The sequence below is a fragment of the Rana temporaria genome, chromosome 5 (assembly GCF_905171775.1).
Source record: "Rana temporaria chromosome 5, aRanTem1.1, whole genome shotgun sequence".
Classification (NCBI taxonomy): Eukaryota; Metazoa; Chordata; class Amphibia; order Anura; family Ranidae; genus Rana; species Rana temporaria.
The window spans coordinates 287,624,674-287,647,235 of record NC_053493.1 but is presented as its reverse complement, the minus strand read 5'-3'; the positions used below and the strand labels follow the sequence as shown (position 1 = coordinate 287,647,235).

The 22,562-nt window shown below is 42.5% G+C and overlaps 1 protein-coding gene across 2 annotated transcripts in view; it reads left to right on the top strand.

Annotated features, from left to right (window-relative positions):
• CEP192 (centrosomal protein 192) overlaps positions 1 to 22,562 on the top strand; it is a 190,263-nt gene that overhangs the window by 31,954 nt on the left and 135,747 nt on the right. For both annotated transcript variants that reach the window (XM_040353923.1, XM_040353922.1), the window contains exons 10-12: positions 549 to 714; positions 14,226 to 14,371; positions 20,778 to 20,879. In XM_040353923.1, coding sequence (XP_040209857.1) covers positions 549 to 714; positions 14,226 to 14,371; positions 20,778 to 20,879 — 414 coding nt within the window. The remainder of the gene's footprint in view (positions 1 to 548; positions 715 to 14,225; positions 14,372 to 20,777; positions 20,880 to 22,562) is intronic.

Here is a 22,562-nt window from a genome sequence, read left to right as displayed (position 1 = left end):
AAATAGTTTTAGAGGGTAATGCACACCAGTGTAAATGACCTGTGTTTTTACAACCCGGTGAAAGATCATCAGTCATGGCTAGAACTCACAGAAATCCATTTGATTCCTGTTCACATTGAAATACAGCCTGGAGCTGCAGTGATCTGTGATAAAATGCAGACATGCTGCATTTCACTGCACAAGATTGCATGTTGCTGTAAGGCAGTGCATCACGCCATTTTGAAGTGCCACTTTGTACACTTCAAATAAAGTGTAAAAATAAAAAAGGAACTCTGTGTTAAACCACTGTGGTTTAACTGTGCAGCAGCTGTCCATTTAATCCAAATAGGTCCTCAGAGTACACTGACATTTATCCTGTTGACATCCTAGGCTGCATCAACTGCTTCAAGCTACTTTTGCATTCCTGTAGAGTAGACTTTAATGCTAAGAGAAGCAGTTTTTATTCTAGATATTTTTTCCAAAATGTGAGATTTTCTATATTTTATATTTCTCTTATTTTGTTGAGGTTATCTGGCAGTCAGTTTAACAATTTTCTGTTTGTATTTTAGATTGGTGAGCAGCATAGGCCAAGTTTTCGACCAGGCTTAGAAGGCGGCAGTTCCGAAGAGGAGTCTTCTAACGAAGTATTGAGCGTTCCTAATCGTGCTGTGTTGTCATGTAGGCAGTCTGCAGAGGGCCATGGGATTTCTTCTCCTAGGTCTTCCACGCTAGTTGGTATGTAGATTTCGATTTTTCTGCTACACTAGCGTATATGTATTTTTTTTACTGTGCAGAATTGCTGTAAGTAAGAGTGCTTTTAAAAATATTTATTTTTAATTGTTTTAATTTAAATTTTGTAAATTGTGTTAATTGATAAAAACAAAGTGGATGAACATCTAAAAATCTAAATCAAATCCATATTGGCCTTCATATCCACATCAATCTTATACTTTCACACTTTGTACACTTGCACAAAGGCAGGGATTTTCTACAATTAAAGTCAGGTATATGAATAACCAATGATGCTGGTCATGAAACGCGACCATTGCTCTCCTCACCAACTCGTGACATGACTGGTCAACCTCGCCCTGTGCTGTCACTTGACACAATAATGACCCTCTGAGCTGCACCCTGCACAAAGGTCTTCCAGCTTGAGGGTCCACAATCTAAGCTGATGGTTTGGTTCCCACAGAGCTTTGATCTCAACATCCAGTGTATCTGGGATTACATGAGAATAAAAAAGGGAGAATATGGGATTCCCACCTAATAGTAGATACTGAAGTACTCATCGATATTATCGGGGGGTGCAATCCAATGTACAGTATGGCGAAACGAAAAAAACAAAAAAGGAAAGTAGACAGCTGCACACCCTTAAGAGTTTACTACAAATTTATTAGAATAAGTATATATCAAAAATGACACATATATGTGAGGCATAAAAAACACATAGGTCCCCTAAGACTGGGTGGACCTACCCAAAGAGTTCCCCATGGATACCCACTCAAAAAAAAACCGGCATATACAAGTAACTAACTAAAGAAGCGCTTGATCATCCCCAAGGGAGATCAGAGTCTAGAGCAGCGCACCCACCCTCCGCACAACATACAGATACCCCCCACACAAGAAACACAAGAGACCTGACTACTAAAACAATATTCCTAATAATTCCCACATCAGGCAGTGGTTCCCTGTAAGTACAGGTGAAAAGTCATCCACTGTCTAAATGGGGGAATACAACAAGGTTGGATACCTGGAAGGGACATGAAAAAATCCACCAAATGGTGGTAATGAAAGCACTGCTCCACTAGAAGCTGTAGGTAGACAAGAAATCGATGAATAAACCTGAAGGACCGTGAGCCTAATAGCCCTCTAGAGGAAGTCCTCACATAAGGATCGCCGTGTCTGGCTTGATAGTACTTCCTTATAGAATTGGTTTAATCGATATGTAAAGTTATAGGGAGACATACAATGTAGCAGAGGCACTGTGATGATTATCTTCAAGATCGGATTCACCTGGAGTGCACTTTGTAGGGGTGCTGTAATATTACCGCTGATAGTAAATCGATTCCCATAGCATATGGGTAAAGTCCATTCATAAATTCAGACCGGTATGTCCATGTAATGCTTCACAGATATGGATGAGTAATAGATGATTGAGCATATAGTATGCGGATTGATGGGTGACAGTATTGCAATAAACGTTCCACAGCAATATAATGCAAGGTTTACTCACTGTTGGGCTGTCATTCATAGCTCAGAATCGTAGCCATTCCATGCAATCTCTCATCATGCGCTGCTCGGAAGGATTGCAGCCAAGCCATCCATCTGTGTACTTACACAGACAGAGTTTGAAGCACTACTCTTAAACGCAGCAGTTTCCGGTGACCAGGTTATGATAGTATCCCAAATAGGACAATGATTGTGCAGTGTCTCTGATGATAATAGATGGTGCCAATATCCAGAATAAAGATGAAAAGTATTCAGTCTCCAACAGCAATAGCTCAAAACCGAGCGTTATACTTGTCTTCAAAGTGTGCCATGCATGTCTCCATACGATATCCTTCAATTAGTTGTATAGCCGCTCAAGGTATAATGTTACCGAGCTGGTAAAGGAAAAGCAGTGAGGCTCAGGTGTGCATAGGGGGGTCCCTGTTCCCCAAGAGTTTACATGTTTCGTTCCTAAGACATCGGAACTTCGTCAGAACTCCATTTAGACAGTGGATGACTTTTCACCTGTACTTACAGGGAACCACTGTCTGATGTGGGAAGTATTAGGAATATTGTTTTAGTAGTTAGGTCTCTTGTGTTTCTTATGTGGGGGGTATCTGTATGTTGTGCGGAGGGTGGGTGCGCTGCTATAGACTCTGATCTCCCTCGGGGATGATCAAGCGCTTCTTTAGTTACTTGTACCGTATTTATCGGCGTATACCGCGCACTATTTTGCCCTGAAAATCAGGGCAAAATCGTGGGTGCGCGATATACGCCGATACCCGCTTTCCCGCCATGAGTTTGAATACTGCGCCCGCATATAGCGAGCGCAGTACACTCGTGAATCTTCGGCCAGTCTCGGCGCCTCTCGTACTGACGTCCTGACGTCCTGAGCGTACAGGACGTCAGTGCGAGAGGCGCCCGAGCCTGCCCAAAGATTCACGAGTGTACTGCGCTCGCTATATGCGGGCGCAGTATTCAAAGTCGTGGCGGGAAACGAGCGGGAGGACGCCGGACCCGCCGAGGCCGCAGATGGACGCCGCGCAAGACATCAAAACTGTAAGTGCAAAAAAACAAATCTTTTTTTCCCACAGGATTGGGGGCCACTTTGGGGGTGCGCGGTATACGCCAGAGCGCGTTATACCGCGATAAATACGGTATATGCCGTTTTTTTTTGAGTGGGTATCCATGGGGAACTCTTTGGGTAGGTCCACCCAGTCTTAGGGGACCTATGTGTCTTTTATGCCTCACATATATGTGTCATTTTTGATATATACTTATTCTAATAAATTTGTAGTAAACTCTTTAAGGGTGTGCAGCTGTCTACTTTCCTTTTTTTTTTGTTTTTTTCGTTTTGCCATGGATTACATGAGAAGCATTTGAGGCCGCCTTCATCCACAGAAAATCTGTGTTTAGTTTGGGACCTCTTGAGTTCTTTCAAAAACTGCATATGTGCCTAGAAGAATTGATGCTGTTTTGAAGGCAATTGTGGTTACACCAAATATTGATTTGATCTGGAATTCTCTTCTGCTCATTTACTTAGGTTGTTAATTGATAAGCTATTAACACATCTATTTCTGTAAGCATTCTTAATTTACAGCATTTTTTTTACACCTGCCTAAGACTTTTGCACAATAGTGTGTGTGTATGTACTATGCATTCATAGCTTTCAGATCCCCCTTCATTTTTTTTTTTGGATTTTGATATGTTGCAGATGTAGTTATGTTCGATACTACAGTTTATATTGATATTTTTTCTCATTAATCTACACTCAGTACCCCATAATGACAAAGTGAAAACACAATTTTAGACATGTCTGAATTCATTAAAGAAAAAAATGAAATCTCACGTTTGCAGAAGTATTCAGACCCTTTGCAACCGCCCTTGAAATTCAGCTCTGGTGCCTCCAACTTCTCTTGATCATTGATGAGATGTTTTACTAGATTGGAGTCCACCTTTGGTAAATTAAATGGACATGATTTCAAAAGAAACACACCTCTCTATAAAAGGACTCACAACTGACAATGTATACTGTATCGGAACAAAAGCCATGAGGTCAAAAGGACTGCCTACAGAGCAGGCACTGCCTTATGGCCCGTACACACGATTCAAAAATCGTATGAAAAATACCGCTTTCAACACGATCGGATGGTTGGTACAGAGCTTCCGAGAGCCAATCATGACAGTTCATATTTTATCAGACATGCACGAACATTTTTCTCGTATGATAACAGATCATCTGATTTTTTCATCCAATCGGTACAGTTGTCCGAAAATGCAATACAAATACACAACATCACTAAGAGAATGTTCGTAACTTTGGTAAAACCTTCAGGCTTGATATACGAGTAGCGCGCAAAAAAAAAAAAAAAACTGACGATCTGTCGTCCGATTTTCGGATCGTGCGTACGGAGCATAAGAGGATTGCTGCAAGGCACAGATCAGCAAAACAAACTGTCACTGCCCCTTCCTATGACTGGTCTATACAGTAAGGAGCACTGGAAAGGGCACACGCATGTCAAAAATAACATAGAATATCCAAGCTCAAACTTGCCAACCAATCAGCAACCAACCAAATAAACTCACCTGTCTAACAGTGCGTTTAAAAACAGGGGTTTAGTTGCACGCTTTTGCAAATACATGCATAAATGTTTTCTGCACTAAAGGCTCAATAAATCTCAAATAGAAGAAGCTTGACACAACCAGTGCCGTTCCAAGAGCTAGTCGCCCAGCCAAACTGAGAAATCATGGGAGAAGGGCTTTAGTTCAGAGAGGTGACCAAGAACCCTATGGTCACTCTGAATGGATTCCAGAGATCCGTGTGGAGATGGGACAAAGTTCCAGAAGGACAAAAATCACTGTAGCCCTCCACCGATCTGGGTTTATTGGAAGCCTCTCCTGCAAAACGCATGAAAGTCTGGAGTTTGCCAAAAAGCCACTGAAGTACTCTGACTGGGAAATAAGATTCTCTGGTCTGATGAAACGCATGACAACGATCATAAGCACTTGTGTTGCTTAGGGACAACATTTTGGCGCAGCTTACTTGTGGAGTAGTGCAGAAAACTGCAGCAGTGTTGCAGTTTTCTACACTGTAGATGACGTCTGATGGACACTGTGAGCAAAGGCACATAAACAACCATTGTTATATTTGTGCCCCATAGAGCTTAATTTTTCTTATGGAGGAATAATTTATTTTTTCAGCAGCAATTGAATCACTCTTTAAGACTTCATTCATACTATAGAAAAACAGATGGGGGGGGGGGAGCATGTAGATTTCACTTGGAGACACAAGTTTACATCACTTTTCATGCATGTTTTTGTGAGTTTGTATGCTGGTGACATCAGTTTTTTTCATGCGTGGTTTTTATATGCAAAAAAATTCACACCATGTCCTCTTCCTGTTTGTGGACCAGAAGAGGATAGTTTATTGCTAGCATTATTCCAGACCCTCCCTTTACATCCTAGACCTCATCAGAGCCTCCCTTTATATGATTGGCCTCACTGGAGCCTCCCTTTATATTATAACCCCTATCATAGTTCCCCTTTACTACAGAGTTCCTATCAGAATTCCCTCACCAGAGACCCCCCGATCAGAGTCCTCCATGAGTTCCCCCTTCATTAGAGCCCTGTCACCAGTCTCCCCCCCCCCCCATTCTCCATGTTAACTCCTTCTTTTTTTATCTATTTTTAACAAGTAGCAGGAGAATAACTGGGATTCAGTAAATGGTGCATTCGCGGGGCTGCTGTTAAGTAGGAAGAATGAGCTGTGTGGTGGGGTTGTGGGTTGTAGGCAATTACAAGAACAGATCCGCTGTGTGTCTCTCCCTGCAGCAGCTGAAAGCTTGTGGGAGGGAGAGGAGGCAAAGCTGCCTCTCAGCAGTTGTGGGGGGACACTGTCTGTCTGCTTCTTAACCCCCCCCCCCCCCCCCCTACACACACACACACACACACACACACACACACACCTCTAACATCAGCTATCCAATTCTTCTTTCTGCCCACCCTTATCTGTGGCCCAGTTGGGGCACAAGGCTCCACTCTGCTTTCCTCTACACTGCTTGTCACATGGAGTGCAGAGCCGTGCTGTCGGTTTCCTCCAGTTCATGTGCGGAAGTTCTGTGGAAAAAATGCAGACATGCAGCATAATTTCATATCTGCATTTTTGGTGAAATCGGGACACAGAAAACAATTGTATTGTGTTTCTTGCAGAGACCTGCTTTTTCCTAGTGCAGAAAAATGCAGCTCTCTGCAGATGTGAATGAGCGCAAAAAGGCTAAGGCCCCTTTCACATGAGAAGTCTGTCTGCTGAGCAGGCGGATGGTTTGCTCATGCACGCTGTCCTCTGTAGATGAAACCCGTTGATGAACTGTGAACTCGCATTGGAATACGATCACATGGGTGAGAGTACCCCTGCACCATTTTCCTGCGAATCGAATGCGATTTCAGCCACACAATTTTAAGGCTGATCTCGCATTGCACAGACATCGTATGCAATCTGCACTGCCGTGCAGGTGCAAATCACATGCTATGTCTGTGTGCACACAAGTGTGAACCTGGGCTTTTAAAGTGGTATTTAACCCTCCTATCCTTTACAGCCAAGAAAGCTGCTTCTGTTTGATCTGCAACTGCCATGGTGCTGCACATGTGATCAGTTATTACATCAGCCATTTCATGATTTGACAGTTTTGGTTGGGTACACAATAAAATTTAACTGTTGGCAATCCCAGAGTTACAGGAATGTAATTTTTTTTAAACCGTTCAATCGATGGGTTTAGTTCCACTTTGATTTACTGCATTTACGGGGCTCTGGGCTTCAGCAAAATGGCTTCCTCCAGCAAGAACAAATGAGCAGTGCTGGGGCCAATTTACAGCACACACTAATTTTGGTAGCATAATTATTAATGTGGAATGTATGTTCCTTGCTATAGAACATTATTTTCTCAAATCGCCTTTCAGGACAACCTTGGAGAGAGCGCAGCTCCGCCTCTTCTGTAGGAAACACCCACAGGCTTTAAATCCCTCCTCTTCCACCATGGCTTCAATTATTGTGTTTCCTCCGCCATGGTGGAAGCATCAGGTTGGAGCCAGGGAGCTGCGTTCTCTCCAAGGCTGGAGACAGGCTTTTCCCTCATTGTTTTCCTTTTTTGTAAGGCTGCGACTAAACCATCCCAGCTCCCCCACTGTACCTTTAAGGGGGGATGCTCCGGAGTCCTCTGGTCTCGCCTGCTCACGGGAGCTTTGGGATCCATAGGGGATGCTGCGTCTGGTGCCCGGAGTCCGCAGGTTTTGGCCCCGGTGGTCGGGCAGGTACCGTTTCTTTCAAAGAAACATGTCCTGCATGTCGGTTCCGGGTCCCGGTCTGGCGGGTGACGTCACGCCGGCGACGCTGCGTTTCCTGTGGAGGCGTGGCGCTTGTGGCTCCTGTCGCCTGGAACGCAGGGACTAGAGGGCGGGTTCTCTGACCGGCGCTTCCGTTTCCGGCTCCTATTGATGACGCGGAGCCCGGGAAACTCAAAAACCCAGCGTTTCCTCTACAGCTGTCTCTCTGCAATGGAGGAAAGAGTTACAGCGATGGCGGATGCAGGCGCCGTCAGCACCGGTCAGGCCCAGGTAAGAGGGGTACAATGGTGCCTTTATTCTGATCCTTATGGGCTTACTATTGTTGTGTTTTGTTGTTTCCTCCTTATGGGAGCCTGCTCTGCTCTGATGGAAGCTTGTGCTGGGCCATCTAGCAGAAACTCTGGTGGTTGCTATGTTTTTATCTTTCTTCTTAAAGGGGACATTTTTCACTCTGGTGGTGGTATTAGCACGGTGGTGGTTTCCCTTGCTTAGCTAATAGAGCTTTGATTTAAATCGGTTTAATTTCTCGTTTCAGGAGAAAACTGCTAGTAAAACTAAACCAGCAAATCCACCAAGCCAAAGGCAATGTCCTTCCTGTAAAAACCCTCTGAGAGACTCTTGGCAGAAAGCCATGTGTAGATCATGTATTAAAGAACTAGTTGAAGAGGAATCTTCTCAACAAATTAAAGAATTATTTTCATCAGTCAGGGAACTTTCGGACTCGCTTAGTTCAGTTAAATCTATGCTAGTACAGAGTTCGGTCCATACTGAGCCCCAGCAACCACCAGCGAGCCCACGAGCTTCCACCTCCAGGCCAGTAGTGGTGGACTCTGGGGATGAAGGGACAAGTACTCTTCCCTCACTTATAGACTCTGAGGAAGAGGAAGAAGAGGATGCAAGCAGAACCTCTAAATATAAATTATCCCTGGAGGATGTGGATGAACTTTTAGGTGCAATCTACACTACCCTTGATATTCAGGAGGAAAGAGTACAACTATCAGTCCATGATAAAATGTACCAGGGTATGGATGACTCCAAACATAGAGTCTTTCCTGTTCATAAAGTGTTATCCGACACAATTAAGAAAGAATGGAAAGATCCGGAAAAAGGTCCCTTCCTACCTAAATCTCTTGAGAAGATTTCCCTTTGAAAATAAAGAAACCGAGGTTTGGAATAAGAAACCCAGAGTGGATGCTGCCTTTTCACAGGTTTCTAGAAGGACAGATCTGGCCTTTGAAGACATGGGGGTCTTGAAAGATGCGATGGACAAAAGAGCAGATGCTCTCCTTAAAAAAGCTTGGGACTCCGCATCCGCCAGCCTTAAACCAGCCATGGCTTCCACGGTGGTAGCAAGAAACCTGGAATGCTGGGTAGAGAAACTGAAGGGCCACATTGAAGCAGGCACCCATAGGAAAGACCTTTTAGACTCCTTTCCTCTAATCCTTAATGCAATTAAGTACATGGCTGATGCATCAGCCGAATCAATTAAAATGGCAGCCAGATCCTCAGCACTTGTCAATTCAGCTAGGCGTGCAGTCTGGCTAAAAACGTGGTCAGGGGATACAGCCTCAAAGATTAAACTTTGTGGCATCCCTTTTTCAGGGGATTTTCTTTTTGGGCCAGACCTGGAAACAGTCTTAGATAGAACGGCCGATAAAAAGAAGGCTTTCCCAGCCAAGAAGAAACAGACGTTTAAAAAGAATTTTCGTGCTGTTCAACAACCCTACAAAAATAGAGAAGATGTCAACAAAAAACGTTGGATTCCTCAAAAGGGTAGGGGAAGAGGTGGGGTTCTCTTCAGATCTCCTCCAAATCAAACCCCTAAAGACAAATGACAAAACTACTCCAGTAGGGGGAAGATTGTCATCCTTTCTCCCTCAGTGGAGTCAAATATCCACAAGCCCTTTCGTAAAGAACATAATTTCACAAGGTTACAAACTGGAATTCTCGGAGTGTCCGCCAAGCAGGTTTTACATTACAGCCCTTCCAAGAGACCAGGAAAAGGCTTCGGCCATGAGGAACCTTTTACAGGATCTGATTCAACAAGAAGTCATAGTCCAGGTCCCGAAACAGCAGGAGGGTCGGGGGTTTTATTCCCATATATTTATTGTAAAAAAACCTTCAGGCAAATACCGGTTGATTCTGAATCTAAAGATCCTGAACAGATCAATACGGTACAAACACTTCCGTATGGACACAATTTACTCCATCACAAAACTGTTGTCTCCAGGCTGCTTCATGGCATCCCTGGACCTAAGGGATGCCTATTTACATGTGCTAATAACACCAGCTTCCCAAAAATTCCTTCGCCTGGCCATCAATCTGGGAACATCAGTATGGCATCTCCAATTCAGGGCCCTACCATTTGGCCTGTCATCTTCCCCCAGAGTTTTCACAAAGATTATGGCGGAAGCCCTGGAGCCCCTAAAACTGAGAGGGATCTCGGTCGTGCCATACCTGGACGACCTATTATTTTTCGCAGATTCCAGGGATCAGCTTGTGACGAACCTCCAAACGTCACAGACTCATCTCAAAAATCTAGGTTGGATTTTGAATTTAGAAAAATCGCATCTAGATCCCTCTCAGGAGATGAGGTTTCTAGGCTACACCCTAAACTCAGTAGTGCAAAAAGTGTTCCTGCCTCAGGAAAAGATAGACAAAATCTTTTCAGCAGTGGGTCAGATCCAGACGAACCTTTCAGTACCAGTCGGAACAGTTATGTCAGTTCTGGGCCTTCTTACAGCTACAATTCCAGCAGTCCAGTGGGCAAGACTACACTCCAGACCACTCCAGAAAAACATCTTGCAGGTCTGGTCACACCAGGTGCCGTTCGAAAAACGTTTCAAACTATCTGCGAAAGTGAAACGAGCACTATGGTGGTGGAGGGACCCTTCCAATCTAACGAAAGGTCTCCCATGGATTTTTCCCCTGGACAAGCGTCTAACAACCGACGCAAGCTCCTGGGGTTGGGGAGCCCATCTGGAGGGTCAAACCGCTCAAGGCACGTGGTCAAAAATAGAGGCAAGAAAATCGTCAAATTGGCGAGAATTGAAAGCCATTCATTTGGGTCTGATAGCTTTTCAACAGGAGGTCAAAGGACATCATGTACAGATTCTGTCAGACAATACGACAGCAGTGATCTATGTGTTAAAGCAAGGGGGAACCAGGAGCAAAGGGCTCATGGACTTAGCCAATCAACTTCTGTCATGGGCGGAAATAAATGTGGCCTCCCTATCGGCAGTCCATCTGAAGGGATCACAAAATCTCCTAGCAGATCTGCTAAGCAGAAAAAGAGTGGTGGAAGCAGAATGGAGTCTGAACCAGGAGGTGTTCGATATGATATCGGAGGAATGGGGACATCCCCAAGTGGACCTGTTTTCAAGTCAGCAAAATACGAAGGTCCAGGAATTCTTTTCTATTCACAGAATGGATCAGGCATTGGGGATAGACGCCCTAGCACACCCATGGAATTACCGGCTGTGTTACGCCTTTCCCCCTTTTCCACTAATTCCTCTGGTCCTAAGGAAATTCAGGGAGGAAAACACCAACTTGCTCCTGATCGCTCCTTTTTGGCCAAAAAGGCCTTGGTTTGCAACACTTTTGAACCTGGCCTCAAAACCTCCCTGGAGATTACCATACAGGAAGGATCTATTGACACAGGGCTCTGTGTGCCATCTGGAAGCAAGCAGGCTACATCTAAGTGCTTGGTTTCTGAAGAAGACCTTCTAAAATCTAAAGGACTTTCTGATAAAGTAGTTAAAACTCTACTATCAAGTAGAAAAGAGGTAACTAGGTCCATCTACCTCAAAGTATGGAAGAAATTTAACTCTTGGTGTTCTTCCAAAAATTTCGAAATCAAGAGTACTATTTCAGTTCTGGAATTTCTCCATGAAGGAATGGAGAAAGGTCTAGCCGCCAGCACCCTGAAAACACAGGTAGCGGCTCTCTCAGTTTATCTTGAAAGATCTTTATCCAAAGAAACTTTAATTTCTAGATTTTTTTTAGGGCTCTGGCTCGAAATAGACCGATAGCCCTCAAAGTTTTCCCTTGTTGGGACTTATCTATTGTTTTGCAAGGTCTCACGGGAGCTCCGTTTTGAACCTTTACAGAGTGCATCGTTAAAAAATTTAGTTCTCAAAACAATTTTTTTAGTTGCCATTACATCAGCAAGGAGAATCAGTGAGCTCCAAGCTCTAGCAATTAAGGAACCCTTCCTTAGAGTTTTTTGCCAGACCGAGTGGTCCTTCAAACGGATCCAGCCTTCCTACCGAAAGTGGCCTCAACTTTCCATCGGTCGCAAGAAATAATTCTACCAACATTTTCCTCAGTTCCGGCTAATGCAGGAGAAGAAGCTTTCCATACACTGGATGTAAGGAGATGTCTGTTACAGTTCCTTTCCGTCACTAAGGAGTTCAGGAAATCAAACGCTCTTTTTGTGGTATTCTCCGGTTCCCGAAAAGGGGAAAAAGCTTCTAAGAGTACGCTCGGTAGGTGGCTTAGACAAGCAATTTCTGAAGCCTATCAAGCAAAAGGAGAAGTTCCTCCTTCAGGGATCGCTGCTCACTCTACAAGGTCAACCGCAGTTTCCTGGGCCGAAAGGGCCGGTGCTACGCCTGATCAGATCTGTAAGGCTGCTACTTGGTCCAGTTTTTCAACTTTTATTCGGCACTACAGGTTGGACTTGCTGTCGGCCGCAGATCAAGCCTTCGGCAGGAAGGTACTGCAGGCAGTAGTCCCACCCTAGGGTAAGTTACTTGGTTATCCTCTCCAAGGTTGTCCTGAAAGGCGATTTGAGAAAGGCCTAGTTAGACTTACTGGTGACGGTTTTTCTAAGAGCCTTTCAGGACAACCGCTATTTCCCTCCCTAAATGTATATAAAAAAGTAAAGTATGTATCTATCATGGTGTTGTGGTTCTCTGTGCTTTGTTTTCCAGTTCCGGAGGCCACACAATAACTGAAGCCATGGTGGAAGAGGAGGGATTTAAAGCCTGTGGGTGTTTCCTACAGAAGAGGCGGAGCTGCGCTCTCTCCAAGGTTGTCCTGAAAGGCTCTTAGAAATACCGTCACCGGTAAGTCTAACTAGGCCTTTTATTTAAGTTGTTATGGGTAAAGTTCTGCTTTAATCTATATAAAAGTGTTGCTTAGCTAATTAACTAATACCTGGGTATTTATATGGGTTTAATCTTCATTTTAAACATTGCTCGATCAGTACATAGTCATGTAAAAAATTCACTACACCACATGGAAATTGTGGAGTTTTTAACATGTATAAACTGGCAAACTTTAGATACTTGGTCAGTGCCTACAGAAATGGGCTTGAATAAGAGCACAAGAATTTGTATTTATTTTTTCTCGGGCAGTACAGGGCACAGGTCTTCAATCATAAGAAGTTATATGGCGCACCTTAAGGTGATAGACTGGCAACGTTTTAGACACTCCTAAATATAACCCCTCTCACCATGTGATCTGTTTTTTTGCTTGTGTCCTCAGGTGATGAATGCATCTCTGCAGGAGAGTGGCTAGCTTTTAGTTTCTTATATTAGGAATACTCTTAACTCCACAATGCTACTGCTACAGATGGTTTCAGTTCTCTGGAGCCTTGCCTCTTGGTTTCATGCCAGGGGCTGGACTGTGATGTTATGACTGCACTGGACAAAGCACATAGGCAATTTACCTAAATGTAGGCTGTTAAATAAAGGAAAATAAGCATAAAAGTAATGCATTCACTGCATGTAGTAGAAAACGAGCGTGTCTAATGTAGAAGGTCTCCAGGATGCTGACACCACCTCGCAGAGTTGAGCAGGCAAGGGGCCAGACTGGTGTGCAGAGGTCAAAAGGCGAGCAGCTGGTGACTGCAGTATTTGCCTGGAAAGCAGGTTGAGAGCTATGCCGGAAAACTGTTAAGGGGCACAAGCTCCATCTCTATATGATGAAGGGGCAGAGCTTGTGCCCAGTCATGCATAGCCATACCCACAACGTACTGACCTACTCATGTCTCACTCGGATTTCCAAAAGCTCCTGGATGCCACCCTATCGCAGAAGACAGCTTGCGTTCCACGCTACAGCTAGACAGTCTGTCGGCATAGCTCTCTATCTGCTTCCCTGGTGAACTCTGCAATCACCAGCCATTTGCTTGCCAATTTCTGCACACCAGTCTGGCTGCTTGCCTGCTGAACTCTGCAAGGCGGTGTCGGCATCCTGGAGATCTTCTACATTACAGACCTGCTCATTTTCTACTACATGCAGTGAGCGCACCTTGGTGGGGCCTGCTTTTTATTTTTTGACAATTTTGTTCATTTGAAGGTGGCAGCATCACTTTAGTCATAAATATAAAGCATCCTGTAGTGTACTCCAAAAAAGTTTTACCTTGAAAATGAGTACACTGTGTAAGTTTTTGGAGTAAACCTGGATTTATGAATCCAGGGCAAGCAGATGATTGAAAGGTCTGCACCTCCATTCATAGATTATATTTCATTTTTAGAACCCTTTGATAATGTCTTGTATCAATAGAGGGGCATGGCAGAAAGAGTGTGCATAGTTGGGCACCGTTGATGAGAGCCCATGACCGCTCCAGCACCCAAAGATTATGGCCGCAGGGGTGGGGGGGGCAGGTTGATATCACAGCTGTATAGTTTAATGTGAATTGCTGGTTTTCTCCCATTGCTACAAATGTGTTTTACAAAGGAGTGTTTTTGTAGGACAAGAGTCTGGACATGGTGATGGTAGAAGTGAAGATGGCTTTAAGCCATTACAGGCATCGACAACGCACAACTCTGGATCACGTATAAAAGATATTGGTGCCAGAAATGTTGCAGGTGAAGAACATTTGGGTCTTTTTACTCAAGTAAGTAATTATGCTATGAAGTTTTGATATGTGAATAGTGGATTAGTTATCCACAATAGTGCATTTTACCTGAGCCAGGGTGCCCTCTGCCATCTGTGAGGCAGTAGTTAAACAAGGTCTGTCTGCTCCCTGGAGTCTATGCAAATGTGAATAGGATTTCATTGACTGTTAAATTTGATCTGCAGTACCCTGCAATTAAGCTCGTAGGGCCTTATTCACATTTGCAAACCGGGCCATTTGCAAATACCTGCTAGAGACTCAGCAGATATGCATGTGATTAGGTGTAACTGAAAGCAATGGCAACCTGGTAGTGTCTCTTCATGGCCAGTCCCATGTAATCTTGTATGTTGTGAATGATCTTCCTTTGACATAGACTATCCTCATCCAAGGCCAGTCATAATTTTCTTCTAAATGTTCTCTTGTGTCTTCTAAATGTTCTCTTGTGGTGTATTTGAAATGTTTCTAAACCCCAGAGCAAAACATTTTAATATATTTCACCTTGTCATTCCTTTTAGGAGCGTTTTAGCTGTTGAGGTAATGTGTGATAACAAGAGAAAGTGCTGTGCATTGGTGGGAGGTCAGGACGGCGCTCATTCCTGTACCACTAGGGGCGGGATATTTATTATAGCACTAAGTAAAAGATAGTGTGTTTTTTTTTTTGTTTTTTTTTTGTTTTGTTTTTTTTGTCTGCCTGCTTTTTGTTTATAGCACAAAAAATAAAAACCTCAGAGGTGATCAAATACCACCAAAAGAAACCTCTATTTATGAGAAAAATACATTTTGTTTCAGTAAAATGCCACACAACAGTGCAATTGTTAAAGCAACGCAGTGTCGAATCGCAAAACATGGCCCGTTCAGGAAAGGGCTAAATTCTTCAGGGGCTGAGGCGGTTAATAGCATTGACATGTATGGTTGGATATCTATTTGCCCATTTGTTTTAGATATACAGTTGGGTCCATATAGATTAAGACACGGGCACAATTTTTATACTTTCATCTCTGTGTGCAACCAGAATAAAATTAAACAATCCAAATGAATTTGAAGTGCAGACTTTCAGCTTTAATTCAAGGGGTTGAACATAAATATCAAGTGCAAATTTTAGGAACTGCAACCATTTTTATACACTGTCCCCTTATTTTCAGGGTCTCAAATGTAATTGAACAAATTAATATAATCATAAATAAAAAATTTATTTTTAGTATTTTGTTGAGAATCCTTTACGGACAATGACTGCCTGAAGTCTGGAACCCATGGACATTACTAAAGACTGTGCGTCTTTCTTTCTGATGCTTTGCCAGGCTCTAACTGCAGCCGTTTTTAGTTCTTTTTTTTTGTCTTTATGCCTTTAGTTTGGCCTTCAAATGAAATGCATGCTCAATTGGTTTAAGATCAGATGATTGTCTCCACCATTGCAGAATATTTCACTACTTTTCCTTCCAAAGCTCCTGGGTTGCTTTTGAAGTGTTTTGGATCATTGCCTATCTGTACTGTGAAGCGCCATCCAATCAACTTTGCTGCATTTGGCTGAACCTGGGCTGACAGTATATCTCTAATCACTGCAGAATTCATCCGGGTGCTTCTGTCACTTCATCAATAAACAGCGATGACCCAGTGCCATTGGAAGCCATGCATGCCCATGCCATCACACTACCTCCACCATGTTTTACAGATGGCACGTGGTTTAGATCGTGAGCTGTTCCAAGCCTTCTCCACACTTTTTTTTTTTTTTTTTTTTTCTTTTTTTTTTTTCTTCTTCCCATCATTCTAGTACAGTTTTTTTTTTTTTTTTTTTTTTTCTTTTTTTTTTTTTAAATCTTGGTTTCATCCGTCCAAAGAATGCTTTTCCAGAACTGGTCAAGCTTTTTTAGATGTTTTTTGGCAAAGTCTAATCTGGCTTTTCTATTCGGGCTTATGAATGGGTTTGCACCTTGTGGTGAACCCTCTGTATTTGCGCTTCTCTTGATTGTAAACTTTGACAATGATGCTCCCACTTTCTGGAGAGTGTCCTTCACTTTTCTGGATGTTGTGAATTTGTTTTGCTTTACTATAGAGAGGATCTTGAGATCATACACCACTGTTGTCTTTCATGGACGTCTAGGCTTTTTTATGTTGCTGAGCTCACCAGTATATTTTTTTTTTTCCCTCGGAATGTACCAAAGTGTTAATTTGGCCACGCCTAATGTTACTGCATTTTTTAAAGCCTTACAATGGCCTGTTTCACTTGCTTGTACAGCTCCTTTGAATGCACAATGTAGGTTCACGGCATTAAATTCAAATGCCATACTTAAGCCTCGTACACACAATCCAATTGTTGGCAGGGGGTTGTCTGACAGACTGTTGTCCTAAAATCTGACCATTGGTATGCTCCTTTTGACAATTGTCCAACTTTCTTCCAACAAATGTTGGATGACGACATGCTAGTGAATTTCAGGCGGACAACAGTTGGTTGTCAGATTTTCTGATGGTCAGTACACAAATCCGTCACACACAAGTTCAAAGTACAAACACGCATGCTAACAATCAATGCTTGCCAAACATGAAATTGGCAGATGGGGGCCAAATAGTGGCGCTCAAGAGCTGAAATGTCTTGTAGTACGTCACTTGTTGGCCGAAAATTGTGTATCGTTTAGTATGCAAGACAAGATCCAGGCACATGCCCTGAAGACAAAAATCTGGCGCTCATTTGGCCAACAAATGGATGAGGCTTTAGAATCCACTCCCAAACATTTTTACCTGCTTAATTGATGAAGAAATAACTAAGGAGTAGCCCACACCTGGCCATGAAACGCCTTTTGATTCAATTGTCCAATTACTTTTGGTCCCTTGAAAAGTGGGGGGGGGGGGGGGGGGGGGGTGGCGGCTATTCTTAAGAGCTGTCATTTCCTAACCCTTCCTCTGATTTGGATGTACATACCCTCAAATTAAACCTGAGTTGTGCACTTTCAGCCTATATCCATTATATAACTTTGGCTTGAATATGTTTTGGTTAATACCTGAAAAAAATAAGAAAATTGGGCCTGTGTCCAAATATATAGGGACGTAACTGTATGTGCCTTTTTGGTTACAAGGACCACACCATTAGACAATTGTTGAGTCAGTGGACATATGCTTTTGCTGGAAGGACTGGGAAGTATTTCCCTGGGGCCCCTTATTTTATTGTAAATAAAAGGGGAAACCCGTTAGTCTTGCAATGTCATACAGCCTGTCGGGTATACAGTATGTCATTTAAAAAAAAGAAGGAAATTCTGAGTATTGATATTGAGGGTTTTCAACAATTACCTTCACCATCATCTAGGAGAGGAAGTACCATTAGGGATTTGGCGATTAAAGCAGATAATAAAAGAGCAACGGGGATACCAACTTTTTTTTTTTTTTTTTTTTTTCTATTCATTAATGTACCCAGGACTTCATGTTTTTGAGGGTTATAGCGCCACCTTTCAGGAGTAGGCAGAGAAACGAGCACAGCACTGCCTATGGGCAGTTCTAGTTAGTACTAAACCCCATCTCTGCTATAGGCAGCGAACTCACTTTGTCACAAAATGTAAGGTAAATAAAATTAAAGGGGCGGGCGCCATGTCCATCGGTGAACTCCGAGAGGGATTTTTACAGTAACAGAAATCCTGCTTTTTCATTCATTGACACCCAACATGCTTTGAAATCTTGACTGTACGCAAGTCCCAAAGCAGTGTCTCTTAAGGGTGGATAATCAGAACAGAGTACATATTTCCATCACGCACGTTTCTGAAATAAGCGCTCTAGGCTGCTGGGTGCTGTAGCGATCACCAGCTGGATACTGGAACTCATACGATATGTAGATATTTTGCCAGCACACCAAGGATCATCAATTTCATTCCAAACTGTTTTTTTTTATTTAAGAAAATGGCATCACAAAGCAGTTTAGTGCAATGTTTCAGAGCCACACAAGACCCCTCCGTCAGGTCTCATTAATCTGTTCTCAAAGTATAAATGCAGGGGTGCTATGCTTTGTCAAATTTGGATGTTAAAGGGGTTGCTAGTGCATTGTTGGTTCACGTACCTTTTCCTTCTATTTCCTTTCTAAATGTTTTTTTTCTTTGTCTGAATTTCTCACTCTGTAAGCTTGCCCTCATCACCCGAGCCGGTCTGGCTGGGGGTTAGCGTGCTCGTCCTCTCCCTTGGGACTACATCCCTGCGCGGAGACACTGTGTTCAAACAAACCTTTACAAACCTCTTTAAGGGTACTGGAGAGTTTGTCGTTAATCATGATCCAATTCATTTTGTTTTATGTAGTCAAAGGCTACTACTGACTGATTCAAACGCTCCAATTGCAATTCTGTCTGCCAGAATTATAAAGGAGAGCAATCTATAAGCCTCCAGCACACAATACTCCTGTTTTTGAGCATCTACTTTTTGAGACGTATTTTTTTTATTTTATTTTTGTCTTCTCTTTTTTTTATGTATTTTCGCGCAATTTTCACGCACATATCTGCACATGCTTGTTCCCGGATTGACTGTCAATGAACAAATCTGTGTGCATTTGCACGAATGCGCGCCTTTGGTGTTAATGCCCAAAAATACAGATCTTTCCATTTTGTTGTACTGAGCATTTTCAAGCTGCAGTGTGCAAGAGGCCCAAGTGTGTAGAAATCTTAATCCCCCAATGTCTAACTTTTTAAACAGTGACTTCAGGGGTCCTATGTTATGGTGACAAGCAAATTATATAGAAAAAGCCTAATCCAAAATCTAGTCACTTTAGGGCATTGCCATCAAGCTGTCAGGCACATTTTGGCAACCCTAATAGGAAGCATTTAACTTTTGAAATAACGTTTAATAGTTATATTTGACCAGGTTTGTATTGATAGATATTTTAGATAAATCGTTATCACTATTGCAAGAGGGTAGGGTTCTATTGCTATGCCAAATAACGGAGACCTTCAGCTCCATGCACACTAGTGTTTTTTCAGCTCCTAGCAGCTGTTACAATTTAGCTTATGAGTGAGCGAGTGAGTAACTTGTATAGCGCAGCGAATGCGAACTTAATCGCCTCAAGGCGCTTGACATCCAGAGTTGTACAGATCTTTCAGAAGAGGTGGGTCTTTAGCTTTTTCCTGAATGCCCGATGGTTTTCTTCCAAGCGGATGGTCGTGGGTAGAGCATTCCAGAGCCGTGGTCCTTGGACCGAGAATCTTCGTTCTCCTTTTGATTTGTAGCGGGATTTAGGAATTTGGACAAGGTTTTGGTTGGTTGACCGGAGCATGCGCTTGGTGACGTACGGTTTTATTTTCTCGCTTAAGTATTGAGGAGCTTTTTCCTGTGTACATTTGTGGGTGAGGCAGAGCGTCTTGAATGTCACCCGGTCCTGTACGGACAGCCAGTGGAGGGACCTCAAGACTGGGGAGACTGATTCCCACGGCTTTTTACCTGTTACCAGTCTGGCTGCCGTGTTCTGGACGACTTGTAGACATGCCATCTGGTATTTTGGTAGTCCTAAGTAGAGGGAGTTTGCGTAGTCGAGTCGTGAGTTGGTGATTGTTCCAACCACTACTGCCGTGTCTTCTTTCGGGATAAAGGGGATGAGTCTACGTAGCATGCGGAGCAGATGAGAGCTGCTGACGACTGATCCTATTTGTGCATCCATCGTCATGTCTGAGTCGAAGATGACTCCGAGACTTTTGATTATAGGAGCAGAAAAAAATGCTGTTATCCTATGTGTCATGTACACTACTTTAGGATATTGGCATTTTTTGAGCTTCACTGTCTAGGAGCAGAAAAAAAATATATTTTCCTATAGAGTTTTTTTGGACCGTTTTTTTTTTCCAGAAGAAAAACACGCTAAATGCTATTCGAAACTGGCATAAAATGGTATCTTCCTTCTCTTTTTTTTTTTTTTTTTGCGAGTGTGCATGGAGCCTCAATCTGTTTTATAGGTTTTCCTTTATTGGGTGTGCTAGTGGCGCTGCACCAATGTCTTTGTATCAGGTTTTTTTTATTTGTAACCAAGATCTATGGTAGTATGGATTACGGTTTTTAGTTGATGCTTGTTTTCTGTCTTAAAGCGGAAGTAAACCCATCGATTTTAACAACTTCAAAAAAGATGCAGGGAATGCGGTTTGTCACACTGGTTGTGCTCTCAACCAAACTATTAAACCAGCCAGTGGCTGGTGTCGTACCTGATCACATGTACAGCATCATGGAAGTTGAAGAACAAAGACCAAATTAGCCGCTTCCTGAAATGATAGGAGGGTTTACTTCCACTTAATGTGGTTTATAAGAGTGATGTTTTCAGTCATGTTTTATACTTGTACTTGAGAAAGGATTGTCAAAGGTCTGAAGTAGTTGTACGGATACACGCATGAAACTGTAGCAAGTTTAGTGGGTGCAGATTGCTTTGTTTAAACTTTTATTTTTTTTCTTTCTTTATATATAGGCCCCTGAAGACCGTATGGTTCCTGTTGGGTATGGTGGAAAATTGATTAAACATGATATGGAACAAGACCAGAGTAAAACCTTCCGAGATAATGCAAATCATGTAAGTGAATTCTGAGTCCAATGTTTAAGTGACATATTTGTTCAAGGAGGTCTAGAAGTGTATGCATCATGATTACCTTACTTGCTTTTTGGTTTATTCAGTAACATTTTATTTAATTTCATTATTGGGTATCAAGTAAGTCTGGAAGCAACTGCTTTTAACGGCTTGCAAAAAAGAAGGGGGGAGGGTGGGACTTTGAATGAGGTTGGTGAGGTAGAGCCAGACAAATCCATATGTAGATGTAAGTAATTATATTTATTATTTAACCAAAATAGGGCATGGATCAACCCATATAAATGCATAATAGCACATTGGCATATAAAAAAAAAAATAACATGCATATTATAAATTGTAACCAACATGTAAACTTTTGATCGGGGTTATTTGGGTAGTTTTTGCTCTTATGATTTTAAAGAGTAAACACAGTTGATGATGAAAAATGGCTTCAGCCAAACCCTATCCACAAGTGAAAAATGTTTTTGTTCATAGTGATAGTTATTGACGTGGAACAAGTTTAATGTTATCAGTATTTCTGCTACTTATTGCAAGTAAATCATACAGGCTAAGCCATACATGGTTAAAATTTTAGTCAATGCTGCAGGAAATTTTAACCTTGGATGGCCTTGTCGACATGAGTCAGCCTACCAAAGTAGTTTTCAAAATTGACTGAGCCAGATGTAAAATTGTCTGAGCATTGACTGCACCCTGCCAGATACTATCTGAATACAATAGCCTGTAAAGAAGATTCCTCCATCCACACTGTTTGATGTGGATGTGGGAATCCGTTTCTCTCATTTCAGACTAGCCCTTCAAGAGTGGCTAACCTTTTTTTTTTTTTTTTTTTTTTTTTTTTTAATCCAGTACTTTTTTTTTTTTTTTATGGTTTTCCATCCATATACATAACAAGGAGTATGAATTCATATTTTACACACAGTGCATTTTATGTGCATACAAAAAAAATCTATAATAAACACTAAAAATCTCCAACCATCCCAACCCTCTCCTCCCACCCCCACCCTATCTTACATTTAAAGTGCATACATGTTTTAAAACCTATTCTTGTCATTAAATTAAGTTATTCTTTACTGATCTCTACATAATTAAAGTGATTGGCCCATTTTCACTAACCAGTGCTCCCATATTGCATTAAATTTTTTAAGATTGCCGCGTCTAATCCATGTTCCCCTCTCTTTCCCTATTGTGCTGTTCATTACATTAAGCCATTCTGCTACTGTAGGTGGATTTTGTGCTTGCCATTTTAGTGCAATTAGTTTCCTCGCCTGGAACAGACTTCTTGTGGCTGCTACTATTACATCCCTCTGCCCCGTTCTCTCCTCAATGCATCCTAATAGGCATACCCTGGCTTCAAGTTCCAGAGTAATCCCAAAAGTTGCATTTATAATGTCCAAAATCTTAACCCAATATCTATGCAATCTTGGGCATTTCCACATCATGTGGATGAGGTCCCCTGTGTTTTGACATCTGGGGCAGTTATTTGGCTTCCATCCAAATCTGAATAATTTCTTGGGAGTATAATAAACCCTGTGGAGAAGGAATAAATGGGAGACCCGTTGTGACGGGGCTAGTGAAACCACTGTCCCTAATTCCAGTATCCTGTCCCACTGCTCATTCGTTATTGGGCCAATATCCTCTATCCACCTCTGTTTGTTCCTGCAAAGCCTC